Source organism: Olea europaea, chromosome 7 (genome assembly GCF_002742605.1).
Source record: "Olea europaea var. sylvestris chromosome 7, O_europaea_v1, whole genome shotgun sequence".
NCBI classification, from domain to species: Eukaryota; Viridiplantae; Streptophyta; class Magnoliopsida; order Lamiales; family Oleaceae; genus Olea; species Olea europaea.
The window spans coordinates 15,637,779-15,665,302 of record NC_036243.1 but is presented as its reverse complement, the minus strand read 5'-3'; the positions used below and the strand labels follow the sequence as shown (position 1 = coordinate 15,665,302).

Here is a 27,524-nt window from a genome sequence, read left to right as displayed (position 1 = left end):
AAATTTTTGGGTATTTAGTAAGTGGAACCGTGCTGGTTTGGTTCTATTCGGTTTAGTTCGATTCGGTTCCATTTGATTTTTAGGTTTTGTACTATAATTAATTTTTTTAATATTTACAAAGCTACATTAATTATACTAATGACAAGTTCAATTTTAGCTCTTACAAAATAATGCAGTCCAATTTTACGTGTCTTTTGCATTTCTCTTTACTGAGTTCTTCGTAGTTTTGATTGTTAGAATCACAAGAAGATGAAAATAGCGAGCTCACAATAATTAAGAGAGACGTTGTCGAGCTTTAGTTCAATTTCTCCAGAACGATAGAAATGACAGAATAATAAATTTGGATAAAATTTAGATCAATTTGATTATGTTGGGCTTGTATTGAAAATTAGAAATAGGTAAATCATATTTTTGGGTTTGAACTAAATTAACTAGTTAGTAAATTTATTTAGAAAAAAATAAAATAATTTGGCTTTTTTAAAAATAAATAGATCAAAAAATTTGGAAAGATTCGATTCTAGATCTAGAACCGAGAATCGAACCCGTCGGTTCTTGATTCAGATACCTATTCGAGTATTTAACGTAAGAAGAACTGCTCAGTTCAGTTCGAGTCCGGTTCGGTTCAGCTTGGTTCGAGAGTTTGCCCCAACCCTACCATCTATTTTGCTCAAAATCTAGTATCAGATCATCGGTGTGCTTTTACCGATCGAAAATCGATTGAACAGCGTCCAAATCTCGTCGATTTTTGAAGGGATGGAACCTGAAGGCTGCAATTCTGGCCAAACCAATCATCGACCAAGCAAATTAAGTCCAGACCTAGCTTCAATAGGTGGAGGCGCTCCTCTTTGCGTGGCATGTGGCGACGGTGACAACTGGTGGCGACGATGTGTGATAGCGAATCTGGAGAAGCTTTCTTCAGGCAGGTTGCTCCTTTTAATTTTTTGAACGTACTACTATCGTTAATTTCGTGTTCTAGGTTATACGTAAGTTTTTTTGGATGATTTTGCCCTTGGACGCTTGATTTGTGATCATTGGTCAATCGCATTAAAATATTTTCTGAACTTTTAGAGTGAATAGTGGTGGTCCTAAAATAGTAGATTCGCATCTCTCAATTTTATGGACTTCAGAAGTGGTCTGCTCTGGTAAATTGGCTTATCCCTGTTAAATTTCTATCGTGTGAGGTGACAATATGATTTAAGGTTTTCGTATGGGGGTAACCATTGCTTGTGTCAAAAATTAGGAACTATTTGCTTTTACATAATTGAAGCATTTTTTTTTTTATATATAAAATTCATTTATTATCTCTGTAGTATACTCTATTTTGGAATTGTTTTGGTTGAAACCATCTTTTGATTGACATACTACGTTGTTGCCTAGTTAATTCCGTCAGAATACCTAAACCTTACATATTCGAACATTCCCTTGATCTGAGATCGCAATCTCACGAAACTCTGGGAATCTAGAATGATGTATATTGTTTGTGACTCCAGAACTACTTTGTGTGGCTTAATTGTGATTCTGTACATTTTTTTAATTGATTTGTAAAAATGACAACTCACAATTTTGATTTGACAATTTTTAACGAAAAATGTGATTTTTTTATATATGGCGACAAAAGATCCAACAAAATGTTTCAAAAGTCGTTGAAAGTAATTTTTCTGTTGATTTTTCAAAAGAACAAAAAGAGGAAGTCAATGAGCTTGCCTCTACTTCAATTATTTTACTTTTTTAAAGCTATTTTGAGGAAAGTGGGTAAACTGAAAACCAAAAAAGAACTTTAGACAAAATTAGTAGACTTGTATTTGCTCAAATCTACTCCAAACAAGCTTTAGTTGAGCATTTTTCAATTTTAAAATGGATCTTTCAAAGGATTTTGATGACAATTTAGACGATTTTAACAAACTTATTCAAGATATTGTTTGCTATGAATAGACGGTATCGAAAGCCTATAAGGTTATAATTTTGTTTAATTCAATACCTAGCACTTATAAGGAAGTTAAAAATGCGATCAAGTATGGTATGGACGCTTTGTTGCCTAAAATTGTTATTGGCTATCTCAAAAGTAAGGAAATGAAGATTAAAACTGAAAAATATGATAAGAAAGGCAATGAAATTCACATGGTGAGGGGTAGACCTCAATTTTGGCAAAATAGTTATGAAGAGTTCCATGGTAGTAGCGAGCAAGTAGTAATGAAAGTAAAAAGAAGGGTAAGAGTAGGTCAAGATCAAAATTTAGGATTAAAGTTAGAAAATGCTATGGTTGTGAGAACATGAGTTTATAAAAGACTGCTATAAAGAGAATGGTAAGTTGAAGGAAAAAAAGATAGATGAAGTAAATATGCCATCTTTTGTTTTCAACATAGATGATGGTGAAGTTTATATTATTACAAGTCTTATTGCTTATCCTGATGAATTGAGCATAAGTGATTACTTAATTCTGGTGCATCTTTTCGTGTAATGTCACAAAAAGATTGGTTTGAAAACTTACATAAATCAAATAATGGGCATGTTGTGCTATGTGACAATTCTGCTTATACTGTAGTTGCGATTGGTGACATTACCTTAAAGTTTGGGATCGATTTTGTGGATACTTTAAAAGATGTTAGATATATTCCTGAACTGTTTAGGAACTTAATCTTAGTAAGGAGACTTGATATTGCTGATTTCACTAATAAAATTGGAAATGGAGTTTTAAAATTGGTTGGAAATGGAGTTTTAAAATTGGTTAAGAGTGCTCTTGTTTCTATTAAGAGAACTAAGAGAAATGATATTTATATCACTATCGGAGAAGTGAAAAGAGGTCTAGATTCCCGTATCTTTTCTAACAAGGCCGATCACACACATAAATGACAAATTGTTGTCAAATGACTTCCATACTCAGTATGTTTTCTCAATCGACATCAACCAAATGGCTGAACGGTAAATTGACGCCATAATGAAATAGCCTGACCCAAAAAACCATTTGAGCCATTTGAAGTAGCCTAATTTAATTAGTGCTACCCATGGCCCATTTCACTTACTTGGACGGCTAACATTTAGTAACCTACTTAGCAGCCCACTTACCTCCATATTGGGCTCGACCTATCACTATAACCTAATTGATACCTATATATCCTGGACTGCCTCATCTCTTGGTCATATGATTTCACTCTCTGTCTCTCTCCCCTATGTGTGAAAACGGGTGGCTTTCTTTGTGGTTTTTGCCTACTGCTTTTCACTGCCTTTGTGGTTTTTTTTTCTTTGTGATTATCTCTTTCTGTGCATATTCTAAGTGGGTGAACAAGGAGTAATCGTAAGTGAGAAGTTGTTTGAGGAATTTCGAGTTGATTTCATAGTGGTGTCAATTATTGGAGAAACTGAGCTCGGATAAAGCCTTGGTGACCTTTTCTTCCGCTCAACAATTGGGCACCTCAGTTGACGATACTAAGCCATGACTCGATTGGTGCATTCTTGACTCACTGTTGTTGGAGTTCTTTTATAGGGGGACACACTTTTGGTCTACCATTTCTTGTCGACCAGGGTTTGAACGCTAGAATCATTGTTGACAAGCAGGTTGGGATGGAAAATGCTGAAGTGCCAGAAAATTTTTGACATGGGGTTTTGACAGATTATCACAATACCGGGGCCCACATGATAAATAATTGGAAGAAAGAAGCAAACCCCACCCCCAAACGTCAGGGTCAGTCAGGGCTTCCGTTGCTTCTCTTCTGGCAATGCAACAGAGTCTAGTAGGGATAGAAATCTTGAAAAACGACGAAGATTAATTTGGTAATTGTTGAAAATGAGGGAAAGAAATCTTGAGACAAAGCTAGAGAAATGAGTGCAATATTTGGAGACAAAAAATTACATGATCTTTACATAAATAACGTGATTAATTTTCTCGGAAATCACTGGATCATCCCAAGTGCTGCTACAAGTGGATACTTTCTTCTTTATTGAACCATTAGAATCTCATAATTCTTTACTTCTATTGTTATTTCGAGCACAAAGATAATCCAATAATGTTGAAATTTTACAATTTGGCTATCTCATGCTGTAATTAAGTTTAGATGTATGCATTTAATTATCATGTAACAAAAGCCGAAAGTATTCATAATTCATATAATGAATTAAGTTTGTTTTGTTGTACATCCAATTTGACACTCTTTGAAGTGTTAAAATCAATGTCATTGATTTAAATAAATATTGTTAAAATTAATGGTAAGACTGTGTGTTATGTCAAAGAATGTAAACAAAATCGTCAATCATTATATAAGTATTGCAAAACTGATTTATAATATGGGACGAGGATTACCTGAACAAAACAATCATCCATAATTATTTGTTTATGATTTTTCTGTAATATCTGCGTGGAAAAAAATATGATTATGACAACAATTATACAGATGATTTGATAGAAACTAGGAAGTAATGAATTCCGTGGTTTGACGATTTCTACTTGTCTCCATTACAATATATTAATTTATCTTTTTTCTTAAACGGCCTTTATCAACTTTCACATTGTTTATTCCTTTGATGCCTCTCCTACCATATGCTCTGTGTAAAACGAAAGCCCTTTCTCATGGTGTCAATCAATGGCTTTACTTTTGTAATATGCAAATGGCAAAATATATGCACGATGAATCTCCAATTGAAAGAAATAATTATTCCCTTTAAAAGGGCAATATCTCATTGATTTGCACCGCTCATTCAACACAGAGAATTCAAAGCCTGCAATAATGGATTCCGATTTCATGGCCAACAACACTAAATTACATGTTGTGATGTTCCCGTGGCTGGCCTTTGGGCATATAATGCCATTCTTTGAGCTCTCCAAATTCATATCTCAAAAGGGTCACAAAATCTCATTTGTTTCCACTCCGAGAAACATAGATCGTCTCCCAAGATTACCTCTCCATTTAGTTTCTTTGATAACCCTAGTTAAGATTTCATTGCCGAAAGTTGAAGGGCTCCCTGAATCTGCAGAGGCAACCATGGATATCAGCAATGAAGATATGCCCTATTTGAAGAAAGCATTTTGTGGGATGGAAACTGGGTTGACTCGTTTCTTGGAAGAGTCACGTCCAGACTGGATTATATATGATTTTACTCCACACTGGTTGCCTCCAATTGCGGTAAGGCTTGGAATTTCTCGTGCCACTTTTCGGGCCGTCAGTGCATGGTTTTTAGCATTTTTTGGACCATCAGAGACTATGATGAACGGCCTAGATGAAAGGAAAAAAGTGGAAGATTTCATGATCCCTCCAAAATGGGTTCGATTTAAGACGAAAGTGGCTTATCGACGATATGAAGCACGCTGGTTTGTTGGGTCAACTCAGAAGAATGATTCAGAATTTTCAGATGCATACGTTAATGGTAAGATAATTGATGGATCCGAGGTTATTCTTCTAAGACACTGCCGCGAGTTCGAACCAGATTGGTTGAAATTGCTCGAAGAGCTTCACCATAAGCCAGTGATTCCAGTAGGTTTAATGCTCCCCCAACTGGAAGAAAATGACAATGAATCATGGGTGTCAATCAAAACTTGGCTTGATAATCAAAATATGGAAGCAGTGGTTTACGTGGCATTAGGAAGTGAGTTAACGTTGAGTCAAGATCAACTCAATGAGTTAGCTCTCGGATTGGAATTATCTGGGGTACCCTTCTTTTGGGCACTGAGGAAGCCATCTCAGGCAGGTAAGTCTAGCTCAGTGGATTTACCAGAGGGCTTTGAGGAAAGAATTAAGGGCCAGGGTATGGTGTGGAAGAGTTGGGCCCCTCAGTTAAACATACTGAGTCATGCCTCGGTAGGTTCATTCTTGACTCATTGTGGTTGGAGTTCTATTATAGAGGGACTCACTTTTGGTCACCCCTTAATTGCCTTACCCTTTGTTGTAGACCAAGGTTTGAATGCTAGAGTTATTGCTGATAAGCAGGTCGAGATAGAAATCCCGAAAAACGATGAAGATGGATCATATACAAGAAGTTCGGTGTCCAATTCGATAAAGTTGGTCATGGTTGAAAGTGGGGGAAAGAAAATTCGAGGCAATGCTAAAGAGATTAGGGAAATATTTGGAGATTGAAAATTACATGATTGTTACATTGAAAATTTCATTAAATTTCTCGAAATTCATAGGATCATGTCATGTACTGCAACAAGTGGATGATTTCCACCGAATTGGATTGGACACACTGAGTGTGAGAATTCTTGGCTTTTATTTGTTTATTTTTATTGCAAGTACAAAGAATCTTGAATATGTCCAAAGTATACGTACGCCAATAAAGAACAAAATGACATATTTAAACAACAAAACACATTCATAAAAGAACAAAATGGCATATTTGATACTTCTATTAGATTTGATGAAAAACAAAATGGCATATCTCATTTAGTCTAAAATATAGTTAAAAAAAAGTTGATAAAATTTAATTTAAAATCAAGAATTAATTTTAGCCTCACATTTATAGGCTCACAAATTTTATCAACTTTCAACCACAACATTTTATTAACTTTTATCATAATCTACTAAAAATTTAATTTTTAACAAAACCGAAACAGGGCATAGTTGTGTGAGCCAGAGCAATTCAAAGATGGTTGAGGTAAGTTTGCTATACTCGTGTAACAAATTATTGTTTCTAGGAACTATGAAAAATTACGTAGTCCCTGTTTAGTTTAGATAAAAATCATATTTTTATCAGATTTTGATAAAATTTTATCAAATGTGTAATTAAAAAGTTATGAATTCTACGAAATATATGATTAAAATTCTCGTTCGCTTTGACTTGAATTTTAATTCACTTTTTTAGTTGAACAAAACATGGATATAAACACTTGTGGATGATGTCATGTCATCAATGTTCTCAGCTCAGTCAGTGTCAGCAAATGCAAGCTAGCAAGAATATGAGCGCCAAAGTGAGATACCCTCATGAAGGTTGCCATGTATATAATGCAGTAACACTTGACATGATGCATTAACTGACGAAATCTATATATCAGCTGCAAAGGAATAGATTTGATGGTTATCCTTTTACTTGCATTGTTCGGTGGCAAGATTGTTTGGGATAGTGACTGCGATTGTCTTTCTAGATATCTTGACAGAAGCCATTGATGGTATGAGAGTGTGCGAGAGGGAACAATGATGGAATTAGAAAAAAGTTGATTCCATAGAAACCAAAGATCAGCATCCCATTAGATCATATGCCAATAAGCTGTGACACTGAAATCTATATGAAATACAGCCCATGTTAACTTTTGTTAAAAAATTAGATATTGATGACATGTATGATTTAAAAGTTCATAAAATTTGAATTTCATTAAATGTATAATTAAACTAATTGTTGACTTTAACTTAAAATTTTATAAATTTTTTAACTAAATCAAACAGTGCCATAATTAGTTAAGAGCCTGTTTGGTTTGGATTAAAATGTCAACGTCAAATAATTAATATTAACCACATTTTTATAGACTCCACATCTTTTTAACAACACATATCAAAAACTTTTATCACAATCTACTAAAAAAATCTAATTTTAATCCCCATCAAACATCCTCTAAGTCTGAAACGATCTTGAACCAGCTATACTTACGGAGGCAAATGACTTAATGTTTTCAAAGACGGTAGTGAGGTTGGAAACAGTAGGATGAATTTTTTTGAAGAATTTGAATTAGTCATTTGCAGCGCTTAGTGGAGCAAGAGGGGCTCCCACAGCACACATAAAGGCTATAAACACACATCAAAGTAGGTGTATTATATGTGCGGAGTCAAGTTGCTCAATTGCTGAGTTCGACATGCCCCGGTGCGAGTTTAAGTGTTAATGTCCTAGGTCCAATCGATTTAGGTTGTAAACACTTTAATATATTTAATGTATTTATTTTTTGGCAAGATCTATTATTATTTAAATTAATATTCTAATGAATAATATTAAATAATAGAGTCTGAAGATTTAAGTTTCAGTAAATTGTTAATTACAAAGAGTTGTGATTGTGAGATATAAATTACATATGATTGAATCTTGAATAATCCATGGTTGTAAATAATAACGAGATACAGATATTGTTATTACAGATAGACCATCACGTGTGGAATTTCTTACTTATGAAGTAAGTAACTGATCTCACAAGTTAAAATTTGGTGACACTTAAATGAACGCGTGAATTTTTTGTTATAGAACAAAACATTGGAGACCCGCTGGGAGATTCCACATGGATAACTATTTGAATGTTAGTGGTTAATTTCTAACATTCAGTAGTGGAATTGGTCCTTTAACTTGAGACCATCATAGTCCCTTATATGAGGACAGTCATACTTTAACGGTATTTGATATTGCTCTATCAAGAGCCGCTAATACGGCATCGCTCGGATATGTCAAGAATCGTATGAATGTTGTGAATTACCAATAGAAGATTCGTTACTCTTAGATAATAAGAGATTATGATCCACAATTCATTCAATTGAGTTGATAACGAAATCATTGGCCAATGTGTAATCAGAAGTGGAAAATGAGTTTTCGACTTATATTGACTTAATAGAAGAATGAAAGATATGATCGATAATTGGGATTGACACACTTCCATATCTCATAATTGATCAGATCATATTGACAAATGAATTATAGTTTCACGGTAAACGAATAAGTTTAGTTTTGTCATACCACGTGACATTTCCCATCATATTTATTGCCCTGACACATAGCTAGATGTCAATTTGGAACGGCGAGTGTGAATTGATAATAAATTAAAAGGATGTTTTAATTTATCAATTTTAATTAGATCAAAAAAATATTTCACGTCGTTAGACATCAAGATCGAGAACATGATAAATCGCACACAAAAGGACAAAAGGAGAACTGGAATATTGTGATTTATTAATTAATTAATTTAATAATCGTTGAATAAATTAATAAATTGGGTTGCTTATTTATCGGCCCGAATTAAGTAATTGGATTAATTAATTCATGAACCGAATTTAATTAAATATTGGATCGGGTCAGGCCAAACCCGTTTGAGTTTATATAAATAAGTAGTTAGAGTTTACAGTTTTGTAGAGAATTCATTCTTACTAGCACAAGAGGAGAAAACCCTGGTGACTACAATTTTGTTCTTTGTGTGAAATTCGGTTAGAGACTGGATAATTAGATAGCTGTGTGTGGCAGATCAAGGTTGCTGGAATAAAAGGAAAAGTAAATGAGTTTGCAGATCTAGGCAAATGTATAATTTTTATCACAATTTCTATCTAAATACAAAGAAGATTTTTAGTGGGAATTGAAATTTGTTTTATTTCCGCTGTGCATGATAAGTAAATTCCCAACAGTGAGCTAGCTCGCACTCTCTTACGATGCGAGCCGAGTCAGAGCTTGCTCGTTTCTAAATATCTCGAGTTTGCTTGTCCTACCAACTCCCTGATTGGTGCCATTGTTTTTGTTTCTTTTTTCATTTTTCTGAAAAGCTAAAAATTGACATTTTTCCACCCCAAATATAATGAAAGTGTGAATTTGCAAGGAATATTTGATTTTTTTCAAAAGAATTATAAACAATCTCATTTTTTATTGGGTTTGCGATGGCTACTGTATAGCAGATGAAGTTAAAATCGTGGCAAATTAATATTTCGTTTACAATTTTTCATACAAAGATAAAATAAATATAATTTAATAATGAAAGAAAATTAAATATACTAACAATATTGTATTAGTAGTCTTCAATTGCACATCTGAAAATATACCAGAAAGCCATCTTCATCGGCTTGAAGCGACTGACGCATATAAATATATATTTCTTTTCGAGTCGTAATATTGTCAAACCAAATGATGCATCTCGATCTAGCAAATAAATTTCCACAATAGACCTTACGTATGTGAGTGTTGGTAGCAAGTGCTGTAAACAAGTCTTGGATTGTGGTAGAATTTTCAGGTTGGACTAAGGTAAATATTGATGCTGCATTTTTTAGGAGACTAGGCCCCCCCGGCGGGGTAGTACTTTCACATATATAAGATTTACTAAGTGGATGTTTTATGATGTCGTTTGGTCAGTTGAGCTTTTGAAATAATTACAAGTAGGAGAACTCAACTTTGTTTATAGAATATCAAGTAATATTCTGTCATTGTATAGTTTTAACACAAAGTTGTTCTTTTGACAAATAGTATGCCAACATACCAATTGTTAACAAAGTTGTAATCCATGGTTGTACAAATATAATTATACTTACAAGTAGTAATATAGGCCTAGTGATGGCAATGAGCCGAAGCGAGCCGGCTCGGCTCTTGCCCACAGATCTAGCCTAGCTCGTCCACGAGCTCCCTCAATTAAATTCTTCTTTTTTTTTAAATTTAAAAATACTTCCTTTTTTGGGCTTGGGGTGGGCTACTTAATGTTCAAATAGGCGGAGTTAAAATTATAAACTTACAACTTGGTACGTATAATTATTTTTTAAAGAAAATGAATATTATTAACAAAATAACAATGTATGACAAATTTAAACATCATTTACATCATCAAACACAATTTGAGCATATTTATTTTGGACTCATTACTCAGTGTCTTGACAATTCTTTATACTCATGTACTTAATCAAACGCAATTTGATCCATGTGCCATGCATGTCTATATTTTTTTGAGGCACTGCTCGCGCTTGAGCTCGTCCCTAGACTAGCCCATGAGCAGAGCCTAGATGAGTCGATCAAACAAACCGATAAGTTGCTCAACTTAATTGCCATCCCAAATGAGCCTTTGCATGGGAGAAAGGATGGCCTTACCTTCGATTCGAAAGTGACACAACATTTTCGGTGAACCTAATAAAAAAGGAGAAGAAAAAGTCAATAGCATTGCAACTGTAGTCGAAATGGCACAATGTTTGACCTTTATTTCTCAAATGGAATTCAAAGTATCTCATATTTACATAGGGAAACAATGCAGCAAACACCCTAGTTTCATATGTAGTCAGTTACATATTCGGCAGGCCATCGGTGGAACACATCCAAGCTTTCGTTTCAAGCATGTTACTTCGGACATCCTAGGCAATAGTAACTATGGGTTACTTAGAGTATGTTTGGCAAATTGTTTATAAATAAGGGTAGATGAGCAGCAAATAGTACTTGTGAATTGTATGAATTATGTGCAAAAAAATGCGATTTGATCGAAAGTATTTTTGACCAAGCTATTTATAAGCACATAGAAACAATGAGTCAAAGTATTAGCACAAAACGTCCCCATATTTGAAGTTTATTGTACAAAATGTCTCTACCTTTTATTTTTATTTATTTATTTATTTATTGCATTTTCACCCATATTACACATTCCATTGCAAAAATCATTATTTTCATTAAATTTCTCAAAGTTCATGTAGTGGGGTTTTCTTCTCTTTATAGGTTGTTTCCGCACTTTAATTTTCTAATAAGAATGTTTTCCGTCGATTCCAGAAGGTGGGGGATTTTGCACTATGGGTCTCAAAGGTAGGGATAAATGCACCTTATAATAAGGCAAAGAATAATGAAAATGGAGGTGTGGAATCGAACCCCGTGCCTTTCCCATGCAAAGCAAGCTCTCTACCATATGAGCTACACCCCCTCAATGTGTTCATTTTCTAAATAAATCGTTGATGAATTTGAAGATTCTCCATCCATATAGAAATTAGGAATATTTGCTCTTTGATTTGGTTTAAGAGCAATCTTTCCTACGCACTCTCTGCAGGTACATTTGAATAAGAAGGTCCAAGCTCAATAACAGCCCCTTTATCTCATTGTTGGCACAAAAGATAAGATTGAGAACTAGGCTAAAAGTTTAAGGAACAAATGTTAAGCAAAAGATGAAGGCCGCCAAGGTTTTACGCGGCTCAATTCCTTAACCAATCAACTACTCCAACCAAAACCAACCCAAAAATCCACAAATCCTCACTGGTTGCTTAAGGTTCACACACTTCAAGAACCACCACAGAGGAAGGTAAGATCACAAGGAAGACCACGAAGGTAGTGAGGTGAATGAAGCAGAGACAGTAGAGAGAACCAAAGAAATCACCCAAAATCATACGGCTTACTGGAGACAGTAGAAAACACACAAATATAACCAAGCAATGGGTAAAGGTAAGTCCCTTAGGTCACAGTAACGGGTTAAAGGCCCAATAGATAGTAAATGGGTTATCGAGTAGATCCCCAACTATTAGCCATCCAAGTAAGTGAAAAATCGGGCCACGAGCAACAATAATTAATTTAGACTGCTTCCAATGGCCCAATTAGCTTTTGGGTCGGGCCTTTCAATTTGAGGTATCGATATATCGTTCGATCATTTGGTTAATGCTGACTGAAAAATATATCGAGTTAACATCATAGCCCAAGAAGATCATTTGACAACAATTTTTGCCTAACAAACCACAACCTATTAAACTTCTAGTTTTATTTCAAGTAAGTACAACAGAAGTTAAATCAAAGTTAGTGGGAGATTTTTCAACATAGATATGTTGGATGAATTTTCAATAAAATCATACAGAATGCTTGATTCATCCATCATCATGCAGCAAACTTCTAAGCCACAAAGCTTCTTTAATTGTTTCAGTGGTAGCAATATATTCTGATTCGGTTGTGGATAGTACAACTATGTGTTGTAATTTTGACTTCCAACTAATGCAAGAGTTAGACAAGGTAAACACATATGAAGAAGTAGATTTTCTATTATTTCTACCCCCCGCATAGTCCGCATCTACATAGCCTTTTAATTTTACATCTTCTTTATTAACACTAAACTTTAGACCTTTATGACTAGTTCCCTTTAAATACTTTAACATCTATTTTAAGGCTGCTTACTGCTCAAGACCTAGATTATACATGTATCTACTAAGAGTACTAACTGTAAAAGCTAAATTCGATTTAGTGCAAATTATCAAATACATAATAGATCCAATAATATTAGAATATGGGATCCTACTCATGTATTCTATTTCTTTTTCATTACATGGTGCTTGGTTTTTAGATAACACAAAATAATTAGCTAAAGAAAATGTAACTAGTTTATACTCATGCATGTCAAATCTTTTCAACATCTTTGAAACATATGAAGATTGATGCAAAAACAAATAGAATTTGACCAATCTCTTTGAATTTCTATACCAAATATTCTCTTTGTTTTACCTAGGTCTTTTATGTGAAATTTTCCATTCAACTTTGTTTTTATCTTGTTTATCCATTTAAGTGATAAATCAACTAAGAGCATGTCCTTCACATATAACAATAAAAACACAATTATTATTTGCATCATCATATTGGAAATACAGGCAATGGTCAAACTTACTCCTTCGAAACCCTATAATAAGTACAAAAGAATCAAATCTTTTATACGAATGTCTAGGTGATTGCTTCAAGCCATATAGGGATATTTTCAAGAAACACATGATCAGGTTTTAGTTTATTTTTAAAACATTTAGGTTGATTCATAAAGATTTACCCATCAAATTCAACATGTAAAAAGATAGTTTCTACATCAAGTTATTCAAGTTCCTAGTCAAAGTGTGCAACTAATGCAAGCATGACCCTAATAATAGTATATTTAACAACAGGTGAAACGGTCTCACTATAATCAACACCTTCTTTCTGTGTGTATCCATTGGTCACTAATCTAGCTTAAAATCTTAAAGGTTCAGATTCACTAGCACCTTCTTTAACCTTAAAAACACATTTACAATCAACTGTAGATTTATTCTTAAGTTTAGTTATTAGTTCCCAAGTTGGATTTTTTCGTAAAGAGCTCATCTCCTCTTTCATTGTCTTACTTAAACCACTTTTCTGATTGTTCACTTCTTATTGCCTTTTCAAAGATATTTGGCTCTTTGTCAGCTGGCTCCTCATAGCTAGGATGAGAAAAAGCTAACTCAAACTCATATCCAAACCTTCTAAGGGGTCTTGATTGTCTCCTCTCTATATCCCTAATTAGATTATAATCTACTTGAGAGTTTTCTTTCTCACGATGCTCTTCTATCTTTACTTGCTTTCTATTCTCCACTTTAGCCTGTTAAGTCTGAGTCTCCACCTCATTAGGGTGGTGGGTATAGATGTGCTAAATTTTTTAAACTCCACCTTCAATTGATCTCTCTCTTCACATTTCTCTTTCTTACTCATAGGTTTAGATTTAGTCTTAAGGCAATGCATTTTAGCCTTGTTAAACATGATATACCTACTTACAATGAACTCAACCCTTTATGGCTTCATCCCATAACTTGTATCCCTTAACACCTTTAGGGTAATGTAGAAAAATACACTTTCTAACTCTAGTTTTAAGCTTTCCCTCACTTTGATGAAAAAAAGTATCATAGCCAAAAGTTCTAAACAATGAGTAATCACTTAGTTTACCAGACTATTTTTCATGAGGAGTATCACCATTCAATGCAGCAGATGAAGTTAAATTAATCAAATAATAAGCAATCATAACAGCTTCACCTCAAAAAGAATTTGGGACACCAGAACTTAACACCATGCAACGCAATTGATCAAGTATGATTCATTTATCCTTTCAGCTATCCCGTTTTATTAGAAGTGTAAGGAACAGTTTTATGCCTTATTATTCCGTTTTCTCGACACATATTATCAAATTTAGTGTTACAAAACTCTAGGCCGTTATCTGTTCTTAAATATTTGATCCTCTTGCCAATTTGATTCTATACTTGTATTTTCATATGAAAGGTATTAGACTTATCTTTTAAAAGATAGACCCACACTTTCCTCATGTAATCATTAATAACAGACAAGAAATACATATTTTTACTCGAGGTGAGATTGCTAGCAGGACCCTATAAATCTAAATGCACATATTCAAGCATGCCTTTAGTTTCATGAACACTCCTGGAGAAAGAAGATCAATGATGTTTACCAAACACATAGTGATCACCGAAAGATAAATCAAACACATAATCATTACCAAAAGTACTATTTTCATTAAGTAGTTTAAGACCATTAATACCTACATGTGTAAGTCTATTGTACCATTTATGTGTGTGATTGACCTTAGCAGAAAAGATAAAGGAATCTAGGCCTCTTATCACTTCTCCAATAGTGATATAAATATCATTTTTCCTGGCTTCTTTAATGGAAACAAGAGCACCCTTAATCAGTTTTAAGATTCCATTTCCAATTTTAACGATGAAGTTAGTCTTTTCAAATCTTCCTACTGAAATCAGGTTCCTAGATAGTACATGAATACATCTAACATCCTTTAAAGTATACACAAAGCCACTGTCAAACTTTAAAGTAATGTCACCAACCCCAACAACAGTATAAGAAGAATAGTCACACAGTACAACATGCCCATCATCTGATTCATGTAAATTTTCAAACCAATCTTTTTGTGATGTTACATGAAAAGATACACCAGAATCAATTATTTAGTCATGCAAACGAGAATTGGCAATTAGATTCAATTCAGCAGGATAAAAAACAGGACGTGATCATGTACACTTCACCCTCATCAACATCAAAAGCGAAAGGCAATACATTCACTCTCTCTCTTTCTTCCCTTCAACTTACCCTTCTTCTTATAGCAGTCTTTCTTAAAATGCCCTGTATTTCCACAGCCAAAACATTTTCTAACCATAATTCTAGATTTTGATCTAGACCTACATTGCCCGTCTTTTTTCTTCTATTACTACTAGACTCGCCACTACTATGGAAACCTTCATGACTGTTTTGCCTAAACTGAATTCTATCCCTTACCATATGGATCTCACCACCTTTCTTATCATTAATCTCTATCTCCTTATTTTTGAGAGAGTCTATGACAATTTCAGACGTCAAAGTGTTCCTACCATATTTGATCGCATTTTTAACTTCTTTATAAGTGTCAGGAATGAAATTAAGTAGAATTATAGTTTTATAGGTTTTTGATACCATCTCTTAGTTAATGATATCTTGGACAAGTTTGTTAAATACGTCTAAATTGTCATCAGATCTTTTGAATGATCCATTTTAAAACTGAAAAAAACGCTCAAATAAGTAAAGCTTGTTTGGAGTATATTTGAGCAAATACAAGTCCTTTAACTTTTTCCAAAATTCTTTTGTGGTTTTCATTTACCCTTTTTTCTCAAAATAGCGTCAAACAAGTGTAAAATGATTGAAGCATAGGCAAGTTCATCAGCTTTTTTTTTTCTTTTGAAAAATTAGTAAGAAAATTGCTTTCAATGACTTTTGAAGCTTTTTGTTGGACCAAATACTCCTAATCTTTTGTTGTCATATTGAAAAATCTCTCATTTTCGTTAAAAAATCTCAACTCAAAATTGTGAGTTGTCATTTTTAAAATTCAATTCAGAAATGTACAAAATCACAATTAGACCGCACAAAGTAGTCATAGGATTACAGATATTATATGTCGTTCTAGATTCCCAGGGTTTCGTGAGATTCGCGATTTCATATCAAGAGAATATTTGAACGAGTAAAGTCTGAATGTCCTACGAAATTAACTGGGCAACAATGAGAAATGTCAAAACAAAATCAATTTCAAAACCACGGCAATCCCACACATAGTATATCATAAAGCTAATATATGAATTTTATCAAAGAGCAAAGTATTGCAATCAAGTAAGAGCAGATAGTTTCTAATTTCTAGCACAAACAATGATTGACCACACAGTAATCCCAAATCCTATTATTACCCCCACATGATGACGTGCTAATGTATAAATTCAACAGGGAAAACCAATTTACCAGAGCAGACATGTCTCAAGTCTGTAATATAGAGAGATGCGAATTTGTTACTTTAGAGCCATCACTATTCACCCTAAAGATTCAAAAAATAGATAAATGCAATTGGCCAACGAACGCAGATTGACATCCAGAGGCAAAATGGTCCAAGTTTTCCTGTGTAACCTGAAACACGAAACAAACGATATGAGTACGTTTAAGATATTGAAATAAGAAAACTGCCTGAAGGAAGCTCACTAAAATTCCCTGTCATGCGTCGTGTAGGGAGGACCGCCTCCACCTGCAGATTATAGGTATGGCCTTGATTTGTCCGTAGGTAAGTGGTTTGTTCGAAATTTTGAGAAGTAAGCTCGACTTCTTTGAAAAACTGCCGTGAGTTTTGTGTTTTCTGGTCAATCGTTAGCCGAAACGACCTAACCCAACTCTGACACCAGATGTTAAGCAAAAGATGAAGGCCACTAAGGCTTTACAGGGCTCTGTTCTTCAACTAATTGACACCTCCAACCAAAATCTACCCAAACTCCACAAACCCTCACTTACAATTGCTTAAGGTTCACACACTTAAAGAACCACCACAAAGAAAGGCAAGATCATAAAAAAGACCACGAAGGTAGTGAAGTGAATGAAGCTGAGATGGCAGAGAGAACCATAGAAATCACCCAAAATCATATGGCTTACTAGAGGCAAAAGAAAACATACGAATATAACCAAGCTAAACGAGTAAATAAGGTAAGTCCATCAGGTCACAATAACGGGTCAAAGGCCCAATTGATAGTAAGCGGATCATCAAGTGGATCCCCAACTATTAACCATCCAAGTAAGGGAAAAATCGGACAATGAGCAGTACTAATTAGCTTAGTGGAAAAATTCATTTATAAGAGTTTATCTGTTCCCTATTTCAAAACTAAGAAAAGAAGGTTTACATTTCAAAATTTAGATATTATTAAAATTTATTTCTGTAATAATTGATTAAAAAAATATTTTATTAATTAAGCATATTGAGGTCACAAATCTATTAAATTTGGTCACAGCTTATCAAATTAATTGGTTACAAATTATTTTTAAGTCACAAATCGAAAATTCTATAGGTCACAAATTATTTGTCGATCACATATCGAAAATTTCATAGGTCACAATTAGTTGATTGATCACAAAATTAAAATTTTTATTGATCACAACTCATTTGTCAGTTACAAATAAAAAATTTCATAAATCACAATTCATTGATCGGTCACAAAATCAAAATTTTAATTGGTCACAACTCATTTGTCAATCACAAATCAAAATTTTCTTAAATCACAATTAATTGATTGGTCACAAGATCAAAATTTTTACTGATCACAACTTATTTGTTGATCATAAATTATCAAAATAATTTGTCACAATTAATTTTACAGTCACAAATTATTTTTCGATCACAATTTAAAAATTTTATAAGTCACGATTTATTCATTGGTCACAAATCAAAAATTTATCTATGACAATTACCACTTCATGACTTCAGCAGCACCATCCCCATCTCATACGAACCAACACTGCTGCCTCTCGACACTATCGCCGACAGTAATACCACCACCTTAAACAAATTAACCATCACAGAAACCGCCACCACACCGTCGCACCACTAGTGCGAGGCTGTGCCGCGAGCGAAGAGGAAGGAGATCTAGCCACACTAACTCACCACCACCACCCGCACCATCGCCATCTACACCACCTAGTTTGTGACCACACCGCCAATTCCAACATTGTTTATGACACCGCTATATCCACCACCTTCATCACTAGATCCACCAATAGAAATCACCTCAAAATCCCAACACCAAAACATGAAAACCCATCACCACACAACAACACAACACCACTCGCACTGCACACCCCACCACACCACTGCACCACACATCCGAACAACATCACATCGTCATCACCACGCTACTGCATTCTCGATTAGAGAGGTACAAATCCCGTTATCTGAGTGCTGGCACTGTTGTGAGCATCGCTTACAACGACACTTAGATTGGCCGCTATGAGAGCTGCCTCCAATGCTCACAGCGGGGCTCAAAAGTCAGATCGAAATCAATAGTTTTGCAGCAGCCGGGGTAGAAGGAAAATGGTAAGAATTTGAGCGCCGACACCACTGAGATGGAGAGAATCTAATAGCCCTCAGTTGCGGTATCTGAGCGCTGACACCGTTGACGATTTCGCAGCAGCCACTGTGACGATCAGTGCTGGTGCTGGTGTCAATGGAAAGAAGGAGACGTTTGAGAGATATAGGATAGAGAGAGAGTGGAGATAAAGGGTTGAAGAAAATGAATGAATTAGGGCTTCGAATGGGATGGGTATATTAATTGATTTTTATGGAGTAATTAATTAAAATAAGCCTCTGATTTTTGAAATAATAAACTTAATATATGATTAATGAAATTGAATCTTTAAATCTCTTAGTTTATGTCCTTTCCTCTTAATTTAGGCTGCTTCAAATGACTCAATTAGATTTCGGGTCGGGTCGTTTCAATTTGAGGCATTGATATACCTTTCAATCATTTGGTCAATGCCGGCTAAAAAATATATCGAGTTAACATCATAGCTCGAGGAGGTCGTTTGACAACAATTTGCCTAACAAAGGACAACTTATTAAACTTCTAGTTTCATTTCAAGTAAGTCAAAGTTAGTGAGAGATTTTTCAACATAGATATGCTAGATGAGTTCTCAATAAAATCATATTGAATGCTTGATTCATCCATCATCAGGAAGCGTATAACGTGGAATTTGATGATTTTATCTAAGAATACGAGTAAGAGATTTATTATCATTTATTAAGCTCATCTCAAAAGTGATAAAACCATTTCACAATATCTTTACCATTGTCTTTCCAAATGATTTTTTTTTTCCCCTTTCTTTGTGAAATTTTTTTCCCCATATTTAGATCCCTTAGACATTACATGACCTTCATAATTTGACATGATCAAGCAAGGAAATTCTCCTATCTCAACCTAAAGCTTGAGAGAAAAGAGACTCCATTCAAGTTGCAAACTAGGCACTAGAACCCCTGACCTCTCTCGAGGCACCTGAGGGGCGGACAAGGAAAGAGACTCATTCTTTGGAGTTCGATTCCTATATTTTTTTTCATCAAATGGCAGAATGTGCCATTTTTGTGATCTCAGTTGGGAAATTCTGCAAGGAGAAGCTGGTAGTTCTTAATAGTAAAAGTGAGGAACTAAAGACTTCACAATACAGATGAATTAAATATTAATGTAATATTGTGGGATTATCCCATCTTCTGTTTCTCTTTTACAACTAAAATGCCATACTGAAATAAGCAACTTGAATTCTGTTTGACAACAAAATAAAAGACAAATCTACTTTATATGCATTGCTTCAATGCATGTATAATCTATATACCAGCGTTCAGAACACTATACACCCAAGCATTTTGCCCACCGAAAACACCTTGCAACTCGATTTGGTAGTTTATAGTCAGAAAGAGAAGCTGGATCTGTTTTTATTTCATCTTTACTTGACCATGCATAAACACCACGTTCTTGCCTGCTACCTGGGACAGTGTTGTCGAGTAAAAATGCAATCATGAGTGCCACCACCATGTTCAGTGACAGAAGTGCATTTATGGCAAAATCTAGCTGAAAGCAATCCACAAAGGAAACAAGAGGATTAATCTTCATTGGTCAAAGTTGGAAATAAGCAACTTTATTTGCTTCGAAGAAAAATGACCCTGGATTTCAACGCCAAATGAATATAGTAGAAAAAAAAAAGAGAAGAACGAGATTGATGGCTTACATCTTTATTTCCAGTGCGGGCTGGTCCGTCTGATGCTGCTGAATAGGGAATGAGATAACTGGGAAGAATTAAACTGGAGTTGGGTTGATACTGTTGAAAATAAGCTGGGATGGATAAACCAAGGAACAAAGAAACACCAACTATTGTAATGTTTCTGAAACTTGTTGTTTGAGTATACTGCAGTGTTGAGAGACCCAAGGCAATAGTCAGAGCCCACATGAAGCATAATACAGCAGCAGCTAAAGCTTGTGGTATCGTAGCAAGAATAGCACCCACTTTACCTACCAAATACAAGTTGAGAAGTCAAATTACACATCTAAACTTGTTGGGAACTCAAATTACAAGTACAAGTGCATGTTTGGTAATTCACATATAAATACAGATTGAACTTGACTGTCCAGTGCTACAAATGCTTTATGTGGTTTTCTGCTATTTATTGTTCATACAGATAAAACTTACCGGCGTTCCAAAGATGCTCACACTAGAATTCCAAGAATGAGAATCTCATGAATTTTCCAAATGACAGAGTATTGACGGTTTTAAAACATCAAGAAAACTATTGAATGAGTGAATTTAACGGAACTCTGCAAAAGTGCTTGTGATAAGAAAGCAACTTTAGTGCATTTTCTCTGTTGAGACACAAAAATGAGATTGAATGAACCCAGCTCCGAGTTTTACACACACACAGAGAGCATCACAATGTCAACATTATATTCTGTAAAAAGTATGCTGAGATTATTATACCGATGAATGAGAGAAGGATCATGAGAGCTGCTCCAACTTCCACAACTCTTCGGCTTGCCATTTTCGTGATGTCAATAGTATGTATATTCTCTGTCAAGGTGGTCGACCCGGTCCCCGATCCCCAAAGTCCAGCAAGTATACTGCAAAAACCTTCCAAACCAATTCCTCTACTGACAATGCCAGGTGTTGGAGCCTTCAAATTTATTCTCATGGATGCAGAGTGATAAGTACCAACCTGCTTTTGCATTGTAGCATAGTCACCTCAAAAATTCTCAGTCTACATACTATAAAAAGTACCAAGAATTCAAAACTAGCTGTCACCAAAATATATTCTAGAAATGGTAGACGATAGAAATTTATGCATTAATATCTATTGTTAACTCTTAGTAGTTTTATTTGTTTGTAAATTTGTTGAAAATTAGAAATCCTAATTCTGTTCTAACAATCAATTAATAAAGAGAAAAAAAAAAACACACTATTTATAAATATTGGCCTCAATCTGTGATTATATCCTCTTCCACAGTTGCAGTAATTCAATATGATGATTAGAAGTTTACAAGAGAAAATCACACACCTAACTTTTCTAACCCATTCTCCACGGTAATTTAAAAGCCTAATGACGACTCTCCATTTATAAGATAAATTAAGGTAAAATCGAAATTTACAATGATTAAATTCCTCAAAATGGAATCTACAAGGACAAAAATTTCTTAACTGCCCTTAATGAAATTGTGATTAGGGGGCAACCCCAGCTTCCTCTCCTCTCCCCTCCTATCACCCCAGGCAACCACAACGCATAGGTCGATCCACGTACTAACTCCTTAGGGCGACAATTATTAGTCTCCACAACTTAACAAAATTTGTCTCCGGTTCATTTTCTAAATTATAGAAACCATCATTCAGTAAAATATTAATCTCCTACTTATTTAACCGTAGGTTCAAAGTTGGTGATAGAGGATCTTGGGAACACAAGACCACGGAAGATAATCCATAACAAGGACCAAGGTAGGATCTCCCATTGAAAGGAATAGCTAGGGCTGGACAAAATTCCTAAACCGAATAACCGAATAGAATCGGACCAAAAGGCCTTCTCAAGTTAAATACCTGAACGGGATATTTAAATCGAGAACTGACAGGTTCGATTCAATTCTCGATTTTAGACCAAAAATTGAAGAATCGAATCTCCCTAATTTTTTAAATTTTATTATCTTAAATAAGTCAAATTATTTTATTTTATTAAATGAATTTGCTAACTAACAAAATATGATTTTCCTATTTCTAATTTCCAACCAAGATAAATTTAATTAAATTGACCTAAGTTTTACCAAAAAACTAATTCTATCGTTTCTGCCATTCTGGAGAACTCAACTTGGAAGCTCGATTGTGCCTCTCTTCATTATTGTGAGCTCACTATCTTTCTATTCTTGTGATTTTAACAATTAAATCTATTAAACACTCAACAAAGAGATGCACAAAAGATATTATGGGATTGGACTATGTTATTTTGTTAGATTTAAGATTGAACATATCAAGTTGAATTAATGTAGCGTTGCTGTAAATATAAAATATTAATTATTGTACGAAACTCGGGAACCGAATGGAACCAAACCAAGCTAAACCTAACTGAATGGATTCGAATCCAAACGGATCCATACTTAAATATGGACCCATGGTTCTATTTATTAAATACTCGAAAATTCGGGTTTGGTTCAGTTTATCTTTAAAAATCAAAATAGAAACTTCAAATATATGTTAAGACAGGATGTGTACCTCTTAATATATCAAAAAGGAAATAAAGAAAGAAAAAGCATGTGTGTGCATGATATACCCTGGTGGACAGTATTCAAGCTTTTCTCTTTAATTAGTTTCCGTTAATTTATTAGCTGTAAAAAAAACTTGTTCTTAAGAATCAAAAATCTAACTGATGGGATAAATATTTCTTTATAAATGAACTTCCCCCTTTACAACGTTGTTTGGCATATTAATTCAATTAAGATAACTTCTGACTTTCAATAATCAAGCTGGTCAGAATATTTTATAAAAACTAGATATTATTACTTTGCTACCATTTGATTTAAGAAACTCCTATCCTGCCACTGTGCGGCCTATAATTTCTGCCAGAAGGTAGCTGTGTTTTTTCTTTTGTGTGCGTGTGTGAGTGTGTGTATGTGTTGGGGTAGGGGTGGGGGTTGGAGAAGTGGAATTCATTCCAAGAATATGTATTAGTATAACACTGCATTTTTAGTCCTACAATGGCTGATTACTAACCGAGTCAATTGATGCAACGAGTGATACGATGATCATTATGATCGAAGTTCTCAATCGGTAGATAGGTATACCCCACTGCAAAGGGTAAGGGATCCTAACCCATGCAGCTGTCCTCATTGCATCAGAAACGTCTGTCCTGCAATGCCTCATGGTGTATGCATGTCTTCTGCAAACATCTACTAGAATATTGGAACTCGGTATATCAGGACTGCAACCTTTGTAATTATATGCCCCACCAGCCGTTAGAAAGAATGCATATGTCCAAATAATTACAACGCTTAGAGGGACCTGCAATAGTCAATTTTTGAGAATGTGTTGAGTACAAAGTAAAATAAAATAAGGGAAATATTTTGCAATTTTGTAAATTTGCTAGAGGTGGAGGAAGAGTTGTTTAGCATACTTTTGTCTAATCATTAACATGATTGAAATTAAGGTGCATACCGCATATATTCGGAAAACTCTGTGACCAAAAATCGATATCCCTCTAAGATACTGCAAATTAAAATAAGGATATTAAGCTATGTGAAGTCTCCTAGCTGAACATAAATAGAAACGTAACATCCTTATTAATCAAAAAATACATTCATACCAGAACTTATTTACCAAAGATATCAGCTGTAGATGCTTACCAAGGTAAAAATAAGAACTAATAATATCTCTGGAAGGCTTATTTCCACACAGGCACCAGCTTGGGGGAAGCCATAGCTGAAAAATGCTAAACCCACTGCGGCAACTGTTGGTGCAACCACAACAGGGTTTATGAACCTTCAAAAAGTTATATAATAAAATTAGATTTCTTGAAATATGAGCCCCTTGAACTGGACCTTTAAATATTTGGATTTAAAAGGTTGTATTGATAAAACAACAAGGGTAATCGGTCCTTTTAAAGAAAGAATAAGACAATGAAACATTGCGAAGTAACCACTCCATTACATATTACCTTAAAAGTATAGACATCAAACCACTGAAACCCAAGATACTCTGAAAAATTGAACCGATAATTATAGCACCTTGAAGCTCCCTCATAATGTGCCTAAATTTCTGTAGATAACCAAATATACATCAAAGCGTATTTAAAGAGATTAAGAATGAAGGGAGTAACAAATCAAAGTTTGGCATAGTAACCTCAACTCCATTACACCTTCAATCACCGGGTTAACCACCTGAATGGTGTAAATATCTTGCTTTTCTTTTAATAGAACACAAAAATCCAAAAGCTTAGAGCAAGGAAATTACAGTGCTTTAAAAATCTTCTGAACTTCTCAATAGTCAATTTAGTAGTGAGAAAGTCAAGTCAAAGAGTTATTGGTGAATGGAGAAGTAACAGAGATAATAAAACAGAGAGAAAAAAACACTGCTTGATCACTCATTTTCTGATAACCAGTAGCCTTGTTTCCCCTGTGTGTGTGTGTGTGGGGCAGCAACTAATATTTATTTTTTAAAATGATGAACAGAAAAATAGCTGCCGTTTGTATTCCTTATGCGTTGCACACCTCTGAGCAACGTTGTAACAGAAACTTATTTAATAGCAAAAGAGGTCTCAATTATTCGAGAGAATGGCCTTATGCAATGAAATAAACTTACATGTTCAGTGAGATTCCGGTACTCCCTAGAATTCATGATAGCTAGTGCAGGTGCCAGATACACAAACGAACTGCCTTGAACCAACGGGAGTCTAGTACCAAAATATGAATGCAGTATTGTGGTAACACCAGAAACTAGCAGCATTGTGGAAATTACATAGGCAGTATCTTTCTGTCATGGGGGTAGGGGGTTGAATGAGATGATGCAATTATATCCTCTAATCTCAAAGAGAAAATTTGACAGCATATGCTTACATCAGTTCCGCCCATGGCAGGTACAAATAACAGAGGGATGAAAATAAGTGAACCAGCCATGGATAAATAGTGCTGCAAACCATATAATATAAGGGGCACTGCAGTTTACAGACCAACGAAAGTCAATAGAAAGTATAAAACATCTAATGTTAATTAGGATTCCCATAGACAGAAGACAATAACTTGTCATAATTGAATGATCGCCTAATACTAATGGATAAGAATAATTGGAAAAGGAAAGAAGAGAAACTAGCCAAACAAGAGGCTTTTCTTGATGCTTTAAACAATCTGTAGCTCTTTCAAACTGGTCCTACCAACAAGGGTGAGAGATTTTCTAAACATTACATAGCACGTAGTCTTCTTGCAATGTCATTTTCTATTAACTGAATACAGGGCCAAATAATCAGCCTATTTGTTGTAACAAAACAAAATTTGGATATTATGAACAAAAACAATAGTTCGGTACTAGTTCACTGATAGAATAAATATTTCTTGCACTCACCAATACGGGAACAAAAATTGGTCGAGTGAGTTTTTAATCAATGTGCACAAAGTTGGATGTGGGGTGTAATTTTTCCTTCGTTTATAATCCACTTGCAAAGATGATAAAGTATTTCTATGACAGGTGACACAGTGCAGCTTGGAATCAGATGATTCCCCACTAACTAGACCTTGTGCAGGATTTTATTTGTAAAATTCTCATTTTTGTTTGCTCTTTATTTTTGCCTTCCAATCAGATAGATCCAAATAATACAAATTAAAGAACGGACTAAACAATGTTGTTTCCTCCTATTTTCAGTTGTGTCATGTGTGTTTACCTTCTCAGGCTTCAATAGAAATTCCTTTCACGAAATATTCAAATATAAACTTATTTTAAGTACCAACAAATTGGAACTTGGTACGATATCAATTCTGAGAAACAAAGATACTGCAGGTTCTCGCTACAATGACGAGCATTGTTGTTATATTTATTCCATATACGACTGATTTATTATCAAAGGCAGATGATAATATTTTTGTTCGCGTCTTCCACTACTAATATCAGCAGTGTCAAAAAGATTTGTCTTTTCCAGCACCAAATTCTTTAGAGTAATGACAATTATTTATATTCTCCTAACAAACTACACTAGGCAATCTCAAAATTTCCAACAAGCCTGCACAAGATAAGGGTTGGGAAAACCAAAAATGCTATTTAAAAGTAAGTAAGAACAAAATCAACAATATTAAAGCTAAATGCAAACTAACCAACACCCGGATTATCCCTTGGTCCGCATATTATTTTTGGGGACTGATTCAACCCCCCTCCATCACCTGAATTCTCCCCATCTGGATACACATTAATTCCCACTTCTCTATCGAAATTTCCATCATCTTTCTTTTCCTCTACAACCGGCTCATTCACCTCCGCACCACGTCCATTCATATTCCCATTTCTGTTCGCTGCTGCATTTCCATTCCCATTAGACATGTTTGATAAGCCATACTAATAGATTATATTGGATAAATGATAAATTTTGTTACAATTTTTTATTACCTTTATTTTTTTTTTGGTCTACGTATCATGATTTAAATTTGTTTTCAAATCTCTAAAAATATATTATTGAGATAAATTGTTTTTCCTCCTCTCATTCTCACCCCTCACTGTTCCATCCCTTAACCCCAAAACCCCATTATTATCCCTTCCATTTCCACCCCCTCGAACGGGCTCAATCTCAACTCCCCTATCTCTAGTCCTCCCCAGAATTGGATCAATCTCAATCTTGGGTGATATGGACTCGTGCTTCTCAAGACCACCCTTCTCCACATCAACCCTATCAACAAAAACATCATTATTAAATCTCTCATTCAAATCTCTCCTTCCACTCATATTTCTCTCAGTCTCACCAGAAAAAGTTGACACAAAACCAGTCTTCTTAGCCCAAGATCTCAACTCCCTTGGATCATGCCCTTTTCTTGGTGCAAAAGGCTTAATCTTTGGTTCCAGAACAGAACCAAGCTTCTGACCCTTTTCTCTATCACCCATATTTGCCATTTATAAGCTCGACCCACTTCCTAATGATTCAATTTCTTTTTTCCAACAAAAATCTATTTTTCCTTCGTTTTTCACAATCTTCCTGATTTCAAGAAGAAGAGAGATAAAGTCCTGGGTTTTAACTAGAGGAAGAGGTGTGAATGTGAAAGTGAATGTGAGGTAAGTGGGGGCGAGAGTGAGCAAGATAGCTGACAACAGCATCT

General features: G+C 34.8%; 2 protein-coding genes across 2 annotated transcripts; one reads left to right on the top strand and one right to left on the bottom strand.

Annotated features, from left to right (window-relative positions):
• Positions 1-4,718: 4,718 nt before the first annotated feature.
• LOC111397958 (putative UDP-rhamnose:rhamnosyltransferase 1) lies at positions 4,719-6,062 on the top strand. The gene has a single exon (XM_023024920.1). The coding sequence runs from the start codon at positions 4,719-4,721 to the stop codon at positions 6,060-6,062; it is 1,344 nt and encodes a 447-aa protein (XP_022880688.1).
• Positions 6,063-19,876: 13,814 nt separating this feature from the next.
• Positions 19,877-27,524, bottom strand: LOC111397957 (nucleobase-ascorbate transporter 11). Its single transcript, XM_023024919.1, has 11 exons — positions 26,890-27,524; positions 26,535-26,772; positions 25,290-25,387; positions 25,036-25,206; positions 24,392-24,492; positions 24,081-24,216; positions 23,893-23,943; positions 23,452-23,739; positions 21,184-21,418; positions 20,440-20,720; positions 19,877-20,282 (listed from the first exon to the last, which is right to left on the bottom strand). The coding sequence occupies exons 1-11, from the start codon at positions 27,319-27,321 to the stop codon at positions 20,061-20,063; spliced, it is 2,253 nt and encodes a 750-aa protein (XP_022880687.1). The 5' UTR covers positions 27,322-27,524; the 3' UTR covers positions 19,877-20,060.